The 12,720-nt window shown below is 37.9% G+C and overlaps 1 protein-coding gene across 1 annotated transcript in view; it reads right to left on the reverse strand.

Moving 5' to 3' along the window:
• The window catches only part of LOC126159319 (sialin-like), a 196,829-nt gene that overhangs the window by 67,261 nt on the left and 116,848 nt on the right, over positions 1 to 12,720 (reverse strand). The window contains exon 5 of the mRNA XM_049916507.1: positions 5,658 to 5,878. Within this exon, the coding sequence (XP_049772464.1) occupies positions 5,658 to 5,878 (221 nt within the window). The remainder of the gene's footprint in view (positions 1 to 5,657; positions 5,879 to 12,720) is intronic.

The raw sequence follows: 12,720 nt of genomic DNA on the forward strand, positions 1-12,720 counted from the left end.
CTGTAGTGTTTTAATGATTCTAAGAAAATATGTAATTTCTTTTTCTGTATTGCTGGCCCAAGAATTTACTGTATAAATTTTTATATAATTATGTACTCAAATTCCTGTATATGCTATAAGATTATCAGATTGTATTTGTAAAAAACTGACTCGTTCCACGTCCTTGTGTATCCAACACAGTTGGCCTATGGAACATGAAATAAATCAAATAAAATCAAATCAAATTAATAGTCATTCGTTTACTCATTCCCCATCGATTTTAGAAATTCCAATGGAATGTTACCTACCCCTTCACTGTTATTTGATCAAAGTCTTCCAAAGCTTTATTAAACCTATCTATCTAATACTGCAGATTCTATCTTCCATCTTGACTCCAATTTCATCGTTTTTCACATCATCAGGTAAGTCCTACTCCGCTAATGTACTTTTTACACCTGTCCAGTCTCTACTCTGTGTTTGACAGTGGAATTCCAATTACACTCTTAATGTTGCCACGCTTGCTTTTAATTTCACAGTAGACTGTTTTAACTTTTCTGTACATCGAACCAGGACTTCCAAAGATGATTTCATTTTCAATTTCTTCACATTTTTCCTGCATCCATTTCAGCTTGGCTCACCTGAACTTCCACAAGTGGCTTTCACTGCTGCATTCCTGTCTTTTCTGAATAATTTTGTACCTTCTTCTTTTGTCAATCAACTGAAGCATTTCTTCTGTTACTCAAGGCTTCTTCACAGTTACCTTCCTTGTGTTTAAACTTGTCTGTCCAACTTCTGCGATTAAACTTTTATCATTATATTACTTCGCACACATCTCATCATTCCTCAGTATATACTCCTTCTTTAAATCTCTCTCTCTCTCTTCTACACACAGACCAGCAAATAGGCATTGTTGTTTCCACCATGTCGACACCAATGATGCATGTTGCTTGGATTCTGAGGCCATCCTCATTTCATACAAGCAGCTGGTGGAAGGCATGAAGATTGCTAGCCTCGCTTGTGGGGTGGAAGCAGATCTCACAGTCTGCAGCATTGTTCCCAGAGTTTATCAAGGTCCTTTGGTTTGGAGCTGAGTGGAGAGTCTCAACCAAAGGCTTCGTTAACTCGGTGGCAGTCTTAGCTGCAGATTTCTGGACTTGCATTATTGGGTGGAGAATTGTAGGGCTCCCTTGACAGACAAGAGCACACTACACAAAGGAAACAGCTACTCAGGTAACAAAGAACTTGTGCAGTGCACATGGTGTTTTAAGCTAGGCAATAGTTTGAGGTCTTCTGATGAATAGGCCATGTAAAAAGTACAAACATTTGAATGTCAAAATTTTAACAGTAAATGGCCAAATCATTGTAACAAAGACCCTGAATTTATTGCCCTCCAGGAAAGCTGTCACACTCAAATTATAACTGGAATTGAGATCTGAATGAAACCCAAAAGACAAAGCTCTATAACTTTTAATAAGGCATGGAATGTATATAAAAGACAGGTTAGATGCCATTGGAGGGAATGTGTTCTATTTAGGCCGAAACTGATTTTGACTGTGAAATTATCTGGATGAGAGTATACAGCCTCACTGAACTCAAGTTAATCATCAGATGTATTTACCAGCCACCCGATTCTGCCATAACAGTTGTAAAATCATTCACAGGAAGTCAAACCTCTGTAGTGCAGAAGTACCCTGTTCATGCAACATTAGTTGGTAGTGACTTTAATCTACTGAGTATTGACTGTGATGTCTACGGATTCATTGGAGGGGTAAGGACAGACATTTTTGTTGGTTAATTGAAGGCATTTGTGCTATGAACAGATTGGTCACATTTACATACTTTCAAGTAAACATGCAAAACTGTCCATAAATTGGAAAACTTTGTTAATCAGTCTCTTTTCCCAGGATTTATTAATGCCACCAACTCACTGTAATAGCTTACTAATAACTAAACAAAGATTTATTTGATATTTATTGAATTTTCAAAATTTGGACTTAAAAAAGTAACTAAAGAAACAACAACTATTAGCACCTTGCAGGTTATTGAATATGATGAGAAGTCTAAGAATTAAAAAGGAAGGATACCCTGCTAAAACTCATAGGTGAGGAAGATTAATAAAAAGTTCATTGTGCTTCTCCTTCTCATGAACTGTATGTAGCATCCATAAAGTTCTGTCACAGACCACCTTATTATAAAATTCTATCCCTGAGGCTGGCACATATCTTTTGGCAAGCTTCAAGACATCCTTGTATTTCTCATGAAGTTTGTTCTCGGGACAAGTCAATGTCATTGAGGCTTTCTGAATGACTGAATCATGACAGGAACATCAACAATATAGGAAAAGATAGCTCGCTACTACTTATCATATAGAAGACACATTTAGTTGCAGACAGGCATAATTAAAAGACATTTACATAAAGCTTTTGCCAAAGCCTTCATCCACAAAAGAGAAACACACACCATTCGTACACAAAAGCAAGCACACTTTAGGCACAACTGAATGCCAACTCTGGCAGCTTGGGCCGTAATGCAACTGAGGTTAATTATAGTTACTACCAAACTCGAAACCAGAATTACTTTATGGTAAATGCATCTAACATAATTATATTCCTCTTTAATGGAAAACTAGATGTAACACAATAAGTTTGTTGGAATATCTGCTACAATAACTAAATCACAAATGCCAATTTATTAAACACTAAGATTCTGCACAGGACAATCATAGCTTCTGAAAAAAAACCTGCACATTTATTTGCATTTCTATGTAACGAAATTCAGAGGTGATCTATTCTTTAGCAGTAACTGTGAACCACAAACGCTGATTTGCTACGAAATAAGTTAGCTTCTGAAAAAAAAAAACCTGCACATTCATTTGCATTTCTATGCAATGAAATTCAGGGGTGATCTATTCTTTAGCAGTAACTGTGAACCACAAATGCTGATTTGCTACAAAACAAGTTAATATACAAAATTCTTCCAATCCATCTGGGGCATGAATCAGCAAATCAGTGTTTAGTAGTATTAGTTGAAAACAGTCTTGGTTGTAAATTTTAGTTTTTTTATTTATCAACTATGTGTTTCACCTTATTTAGGCATCTTCAGGCTGATCTTAATTTGGTATTTCTTAGGACGATCCTTTAGACAGTGTAGCTAAAGGGCATCATCGAGTACATCAGGCGAACATTGCCTTCATTAACCTCAGTAAATACTTTCTAGATGGACATGAGTGACTCCAAGACCTACATAACAGGAGCTCCTGTGAACATGGAACGCGTCACTGGTGTCCATCTAGAAAGTATTTACTGAGGTTAACGAAGGCGATGTTGGCCTGATGTACTTGACAATCCCCTTTAGCTACAACGTCTAAAGTATCGTACTAAGAAATACCAAATTAAGATCAGCCTGAAGATGCCTAAATAAGGTGAAATGCGTAGTTGATAAATAAAAAAACTAAAATTGCAACCAAGACTGTTTTCAACTAATACTATTAATATCCAAAACACTCGTTCTGGTAACTTGCAAAAATATAGTTTTGTAAGCGTCTGAAAATTTTCAAAAATAACCTATTTCTCATGTAATTATACTATGAAATTAGAGAATGACTATTTTGGATGAGGATAGCCTACTGCTCTCAAGAATTATAAAAGAGCAAAAGTAAATTTAAGCCTACAATTGACAACAGCAGTACGAGTATATCACTGCACTTGTGAATATTCAAAATTTCACAATACATCACGATACAAATTGGTACTGATAAATCAATGAAAGATTACGCAGAAGCAATGGGAACAGTAAAATATGTGAATCTACATATTCAATCGGCACACAAATCTTGTACACGCAGTCTCACACAAAGTAAAAAGCCAAAGTCGGCTTTTACATATAAATAAACGTGTAAATAGTGCAGATTTTTCACTTAGCTGTTTCCGTGCCACCTTCCACACAGGCATGCCAAAGAGGAACACTGCAACGTGCATTTATCTCAGTCAAAATTGCTAAAATGTGCAACACCAACAAATTATGTCTTCTGCCTGTTGCAGCTAACAATGCAACAATATGGTGAGTAACAATCCATCCATTTTATATTGTTGTTATTTCATATGAAACTGTAATAGAGAGGCTCAGGAGACTTAAAAGAGAAGCTTCAGAAGATGATGATGTTGTCATGAAATTGTGTTAGATGAATTTGGGGAACTTGTATTTGGAAGAAAGTGCAACAGTTCAACTGCCTCCATTGCATATCTCACATAGAAACTGTAAGAAGAAGGTAAGAAAGATTATAGATAAAGTGAGGGAAAGTCAACCACTCACTTATAGTGGATCCATGTGTGGAGCATAGAAACACATACAGGAAAAAGCATTCACACTAGCTTTCAAGCACTAGCTTACTGTTTAGCAACAGTAAATACACACACACACACACGCACACACACACACACACACACACACACACACACACACACACATCTTGGCCATGGGAGTATCCATTTGGGTGGTGGTTATGTGGTTGTTTGTGTGAATGTGTGTACTATTTCTAGATAAAGAGCTAGTGCTCAAAAGCTGGTGTGACTGCTGAGTGGTCATCCTTACATTTTGTTGCGTCCACAATTTCCCATTATTGTGCATACCAAGGCATACAGAAAGTCATTTTTTTCCTTGCTCAACATTTTGTTGCGCCCACAAATTCCCATTATTGTGCATACCAAGGCATACAGAAAGTCATTTTTTTTCCTTGCTCAATATGCAAATGGAATGAGATAGAAAATAACTAGTGTTAGTACAAAAGTATTGTACTGTGACTTGCAGAGTATATATGGAGCTTTAAATGATTACTGGAATTTCATTCATCCAGTTAATCATATTTAATAGATACTATCACAAGAAAAATCTACAGGAGTGAAGAATGTGTTTAGGTATATATTAACAGACAAAATCATTTGTAAGAAACTGCATTAATAACTAACTAATGGATAAATGTCGTGATTACACAAGATAGATTTAATATTGTAAAATACAGCTTATAATCAGCATCTCTATGTCCCACTAAGTGATCCTCTTGGTCCTCAAAGTGCAAGGTGAATAAAGGAAATTGGGTGATGAATCTACAAAATGTGAAAGGTGAATCTAAAAATGGTAAGTGCTACCCGACAGAGACTATGTCGTTTGATTATGTGAAGAACCATCTGCTGATGAGTACAAAAATGGGAAAAAACCAGCATAGAGGAGGATCTACTGATAACAAATGATTACGTTATTAATGGCACAAAATTGTAAATGGATATTGTACAATAGGTTATTAATGGCACAAAACTGTAAATGGATATTGTACAATACAGACCGAGATAATGAAATAAATAATTTCTTTATTATTTTAAATGGTCTTCAGGGATATTATTACACCAAACAGCCAAAACAAATATTTAAAATTTTTGAATAGCTTGCTCAAAAGTTAATGTCATCTAGGCAGTTTCTCTACATATACATGAGACGTCTACTGTAATTAGATCACAATACTCTTAGTACTGCATAACACTATCAGAAACTAATTATGCATACTGTATGTACTTCTGCCACCAAAAACTGTAATACTGTTGGATCACAACACAAATGTAGATATACGTTGTGTGTTTTAGTTTACATTTTGAATTATAAAGGTGTAAAGTAATGATCGTAATTACCTTTTCTGTATTTTCTTTTACACCAAGTCCTTGTAGTATATGCAACTTCTCTTTTTGAGAAATACGTGGGTGTTGGCTAGGAGAATCATAAATCAGAAAAATCCAGGGTATAAACCAGATAACTGCAATTACTCCAAACAAGTAGAAAGCCATTGGCCAATCACTGGCTCCAACCAATAGGCCAGAAATGGCCATGGCAATCAGGGTTCCAAAACTGGGAGCTGCAGGCATGAGAAAATAACATACTTCATACTTTCAGTGAGGAAACATTTTTACTCTACACTGAGATGACAAAAGTCATGGGATAGCTATATGCACACATACAGATGTACACAAGGTATAAAAAGGCAGCATATTGTCAGAGCTATTATTTGTACTTACGTGATCCATGTGAAAAGGTTTCTGATGCAATTATGGCTGTACAATGGGAATTAACAGACTTTGAGTGTGGACTGGTAGTTTGAGCTAGGTGCATGGGACATTTTATTTCTGATATCGTTATGGAATTCAATATTCCGAGATCCACAGTGTATGCCGAGAATACAAAATTATAGGCATTACCTCTCACCACGGACAACGCAGTGGCTGATGGCCTTCACTTACAGACTGAGAGCAGCAGCATTTGTGTAGAGTTGTTGGTGCTAATAGACAAGCAGCACTGTGGGCCTCTAATCGCAGAAATCAATGTGGGATTGCGACAAATGTATTTGTTAGGACAGTGTGGTGAAATCTGACATTAATGGGCTATGGCAGCAGACAACCGATGCGAGTGCCCTCATCACTTGAAGCACTTCTCCTGGGCTCATCACCATAACAGTTGAACCCAGTTGGAAAACCATGACCTAGGCACATGAGTCCTTATTTCAGCTGGTAAGAGCTGCTGGTACGGTTCAGGTGTGGTCAGACCCCATGAAGCCATGGACCAAGTTGTCAACAAGGTACTGGGCAAAATGGTAGTGGTTTCTTAACAGTGTGGGTTGTGTTTACATAAAATGGACTAGATCCTCTAATCCAACAGAACTGACCACTGGCTGGGAATGGTTATGTGCAGGTACTTGGAGAACATTTGGATGCCATGGTCCCAAACAACAATGGAATTTTTATGGGTGGCAATGCAACACATCACTAGGACACATTTGTTCATGATTGGTTACAAGAAATTTCTGAATGATATGAGCAAATGATTTGACCACCGAGATCACCTGACACATATCCAGTCAATATTTATGGGAAATAACTGAGAGGTCAGTTCATCCCCTTCATCCTTTGTGGGCAATACTTTCTCAATTATGGATGCCTATAGAGGCACTACAGCTCAATATTTATGCAGGGGCTTCCGACAACTTGTTGAGTCCATGTCACACCTAGTTGATGCACTACGCCAGGCAGAGGATATGTGACACAATATTAGGAGTATCCCCTGATTTTTGTCACCTCAGCGTATACTTAAATCTATAACATAATAACAAGAACACAGAGAAAAGCAGTTAACTACTACCTTTTGATTCTATGACATACAGGTGAATCACTACCATTCAGATATGTGATAGGATTGCACAGTTACATTGTCGAAGCAAAGTGGATGATGAAATGTTAACAGCATACTTGTAAGACATTTTTATTGATAAGATATTATTCCATGCAACATACTTCATCAAAAGACAATATAGAGTCATGTAGAACAATGCATGATGCAACTAAAATTGTCTAGAACTCATGAAAAAAAGTCATGAGTGATTATGTAAGTCAAAGATACTGGGTGGACAGGAAATACAACAGTCAGAAAACTGACATAAAGGACATTACAAAATCATTCTAAATGATGGCATAGCTACCAGTATGAAGCAGTAGAATGTAAATGGATAGATGAAAAATCTACTCACCAAGCAGCAGCAGGAGAACACACACACAAAATAGTTTAACTTTTACAAGCTTTCAGAGCCAGTGGCTCCTTCTTCTGGCAGAGGAGTTGAAGGGGAAGGTAGAGGGTTAAAGGAACAGGACTGGAGAGGTTTAGGGAAAGGGACACAGTTCAGAAAAGTTACCCCAAACCCTGGGTCAGGGGAGATTTACCAAGAAGGATGAGAAGGAAAGGGTGAGTAGATTTTTTTATCTATCTATTTGCATTATATTTTCAATAATTGATTATTTTCGTTGTTAAGCATGAAGTAGTATGTAAAACAAAGACAGAGTAGACTAAGATGAAGAGAAAATGCAGTGGCTTCTTATAAAGAAGTGGCTGCTTCACAACCTGTGCCATCTGTATCCTTCCATACATCAGTTCCACTGAATCATGTAGATGGGAACTCTTCTTGCAACACATTCTTTGATTCTGTTAACACTCATAGCCTCTATCTCCATTAGCACCTGTCCCACATCCTCCTCCATCCTACTCACCATGCTCCCTGATTCACTCATCCTGTAATCACACCCTCCTCTCCACAGTCTCCCTCGTCCTCTTGTTCTACTCCTCCTTTCAAACCATAGCTCCACCATGCACAACTCTTCTGCCTGTACAAGAGTGAGTCCACCAGTGCAATATTATTATTCCATTTGCTTACTGCATCTCCTTCCCAGCCATCAGATACCCTTCCTCAAACCTCTTTCTCCCCTCATCAGCTGCACCCACCAAAACCCCTTACCCCAGTTCAAAGTGCAGTACCAACAATGTTGTCCACCTGGGACAATATACGCATGCAGGTACATGTGTATTCTTTTAGTTCTGGAGGAGGTTTCATCCAAAGGCTCGACAACATTCTCAGTTTAGTTCATGTGCCAAGGAGCAGCTCAACACCCCGGCTATGCAGTGAGTTGTTGCCTTTACTCCTTCCATTATTTAAATTCAACCAAGGACTTCCTACAACCCTACATCTTCATCTATGTTATTTCCTAAAATCTTTGTATTACATGTTATTTAATTGTCCAGCTATTTATTTTATTATTTACACCATGTGTTTCACACTATCTGATTTGAAAAACTACGTACATTGTTTTGGGTTAATTCACAAAAAGATTTTTTTAAATAGGCACTTATTTGTATTATAAGTATTTAGGGCAGCCTCATTCCAGGCTCCTCCTTTGTCTGAGTCACTCGATAATTTTCATTTCATCAACACACACTGTAAGTTTCTGATCAACGATGTGTCAGAAATCATTAACATAAATAATAAATATGAAAATTCTTGCAGATTAAAACTGTGTGCTGGACTGACAATCAAACTTTGGACCCTTGCCTTTCGCAGGCAAGTGCTCTACCAACTGAGCTATCCAAACACAACTCACGAACTGCCCTCACAGCTTTAGTTCCACCTGTACTCATCTCCTACCTTCCAAACTTCACAGATGCTCTCCTGCAAAACTTGCAAGACTAGCAGTTCTGGAAGAAAGAATATTGCAGAGACATGGATCAGCCACATCCTGGAGGATGTTTTCAGAATGAAATTTTCTCCCTGCAGTGGGTTGTGTGCTGATATAAAACTTCCTGGCAGATTAAAACTGTGTGCCAGACCAAGACCCGAACTCAGATCCTGCAATACCCTTTCTTCCAAGAGTGTTAGTCTTGCAAGAGAACTTCTGTGAAGTTCGGAGGGTGAGGACGAGGTTCTGGTGGAAGTAAAGCTGTGGAGACATGTTGTGAATCGTGCTTGGGTTGCTCAGTCAGTAGGGCACTTGCCTGAGTTTGAGTCTTGGTCTAGCGTAGAGCTTTAAACTGCCAGGAAGTTTCATGTCAGCGCACACTCCACTGTTGAATGAAAACTTCATTCTGGAACAATAAATATTATTGCTGTAAGTAAAGAACCTTTCAGCACACCATGTTTGATTGTTCATAACTTATGTCTGTACTTGATTATATTTCCTCTACTTGTATATCTGATTTCTGTTCATCATGTCTTGTAAAATTTTATAATGTCACATTTTGCTTAAATTCCTTACTAGAACAGCTTCCCGTAACCTCAGAATGATTTCCACAGTCAAATATCTTAAGCAGGTCTTCAATTATCTCGTAAATCTTCTGTCATCCATCTAGAGATCTCACAATATGATTAACTAAATCTGCTGTTGTCACTTTTGTTGATTCACCTTCCCTGAAACCATGTAATGTCTGCAAAAGAATGAATGATACTGACACATATAACTTCCTAACTCGCATATGTTCTGCCAACTTTACAAATTTTTAGTAAATTTGGGTACATTTATTTATTTACTTATCTATTGCTTATTAAGCCTGACCAGATTAGGGCCTTAAGGCTCTCTCTTACATCTGACCAGGAGTGACACATACCAGACATATTACAAAAACTTCCCAATAATAATAATCACAACAATGCTGACAATAAAATTAATAATAATAATAGTAAAGTTGTTGTTGTGGTCTTCAGCCCTAAGACTGGTTTGATGCAGCTCTCCATGCTACTCTATCCTGTGCAAGCTTCTTCATCTCCCAGTACTTACTACAACCTACATCCTTCTGAATCTGCTTAGTGTATTCATCTCTTGGTCTCCCTCTACGATTTTTACCCTCCACACTGTCCTCCAATGCCAAACTTGTGATCCCCTGATGCCTCAGAACATGTCCTACCAACCGACCTCTTCTTCTAGTCAAGTTGCGCCACAAACTCCTCTTCTCCCCAATTCTATTCAATACCTCCTCATTAGTTATGTGATCCACCCATCTAATCTCCAGCATTCTTCTGTAGCACCACATTTCGCAAGATTCTATTCTCTTCTTCTCAAAACTATTTATCGTCCATGTTTCACTTCCATACATGGCTACACTCCATACAAATACTTTCAGAAATGACTTCCTGACACTTAAATCTATACTCAATGTTAACAAATTTCTCTTCTTCAGAAACGCTTTCCTTGCCTTGCCAGTCTACATTTTATATCCTCTCTACTTCGACCATCATCAGTTATTTTGCTCCCCAAATAGCAAAACTCCTTTACTACTTTAAGTGTCTCATTTCCTAATCTAATTCCCTCAGCATCACCAGACTTTATTCAACTACATTCCATTATCCTCGTTTTGCTTTTGTTGATGTTCATCTTATATCCTCCTTTCAAGACACTGTCCATTCCATTCAACTGCTCTTCCAAGTCCTTTGCTGTCTCTGACAGAATTACAATGTCATCGGCAAACCTCAAAGTTTTTATTTCTTCTCCATGGATTTTCAATGCCTACTCCAAACTTTTCTTTTGTTTCCTTTGCTGCTTGCTCAATACACAGATTGAATAACATCGGGGAGAGGCTACAACCCTGTCTCACTCCCTTCCCAACCACTGATTCCCTTTCATGCCCCTCGACTCTTATAACTGCCATCTGGTTTCTGTACAAATTGTAAATAGCCTTTCGCTCCCTGTATTTTACCTCTGCCACCTTTAGAATTTGAAAGAGAGTATTCCAGTCAACATTGTCAAAAGCTTTCTCTAAGTCTACAAACGCTAGAAACGTAGGTTTGCCTTCATCTTAGTTCTAAGATAAGTTGTAAGGTCAGTATTGCCTCACGTGTTCCAATATTTCTACGGAATCCAAACTGATCTTCCCAGAGGTCGGCTTCTATCAGTTTTTCCATTCGTCTGTAAAGAATTCGCATTAGTATTTTGCAGCTGTGACTTATTAAACTGATTGTTCGGCAATTTTCGCATCTGTCAACACCTGCTTTCTTTGGGATTGGAATTATTATATTCTTCTTGAAGTCTGAGGGTATTTCTCCTGTCTCATACATCTTGCTCACCAGATGGTAGAGTTTTGTCAGGACTGGCTCTCCCAAGGCCATCAGTACTTCTAATGGAATGTTGTCTACACCTGGGGCCTTGTTTCGACTCAGGTCTTTCAGTGCTCTGTCAAACTCTTCATGCAGTATCATATCTCACATTTCATCTTCATCTACATCCTCTTACATTTCTATAATATTGTCCTCAAGTACATCGCCCTTGTATAGACCCTCTATATACTCCTTCCACCTTTCTGCTTTCCCTTCTTTGCTTAAAACTGGGTTTTCATCTGAGCTCTTGATTTTATACAAGTGGCTCTCTTTTCTCCAAAGGTCTCTTTAATTTTCCTGTAGGCAGTATCTATCTTGCCCCTAGTGATATATGCCTCTACATCCTTACATTTGTCCTCTAGCCATCCCTGCTTAGCCATTTTGCACTTCCTGTCGATCTCATTTTTGAGACATTTGTATTCCTCTGCTGCCTTCACTACTTCATCCCTCAGAGCTACCCATTCTTCTTCTACTGTACTTCTTTCCCCCATTCCTGTCAATTGTTCCCTTATGCTCTCCCTGAAACTCTGTACAACCTCTGGTTTAGTCAGTTTATCCAGGTCCTATCTCCTTAAATTCCCACCTTTTTGCAGTTTATTCAGTTTTAATCTACAGTTCATAACCAATAGATTGTGGTCAGAGTCCACATCTGCCCCTGGAAATGTCTTACAATTTAAAACCTGGTTCCTAAATCTCTCTCTTACCAGTATATAATCTATCTGATACCTACTAGTATCTCCAGGATTCTTCCATGTATACAACCTTCTTTTATGATTCTTGAACCAAGTGTTAGCTATGATTAAGTTATGCTCTGTGCAAAATTATACCAGACAGCTTCCTCTTTCATTTCTTAACCCCAATCTATTTCACCTACTATGTTTCCTTCTCTCCCTTTTCCTACTCTCAAATTCCAGTCACCCATGACTATTAAATTTTCATCTCTCTTCACTACATGAATAATTTCTTTTATCTCATCATACATTTCATCAATTTCTTCATCCTCTGCAGAGCTAGTTGGCATATAAACTTGTACTACTGTAGTAGGCATGGGCTTCGTGTCTATCTTAGCCACAATAATGTGTTCACTATGCTGTTTGTAGTAGCTTACCCGCACTCCTATTTTTTATTCATTATTAAACCTACTCCTGTATTACCTCTATTTGATTTTGTGTTTATAACCCTGTATTCACCTGACCAAAAGCTTTGTTCGTCCTGCCACCGAACTTCACTAAAACAACAACAATAATAATAATAGTAAAGTGCATTCAGAATGATATAGATTAGCTTAGCACATTTGA

The sequence above is a fragment of the Schistocerca cancellata genome, chromosome 2, assembly GCF_023864275.1.
Source record: "Schistocerca cancellata isolate TAMUIC-IGC-003103 chromosome 2, iqSchCanc2.1, whole genome shotgun sequence".
Classification (NCBI taxonomy): Eukaryota; Metazoa; Arthropoda; class Insecta; order Orthoptera; family Acrididae; genus Schistocerca; species Schistocerca cancellata.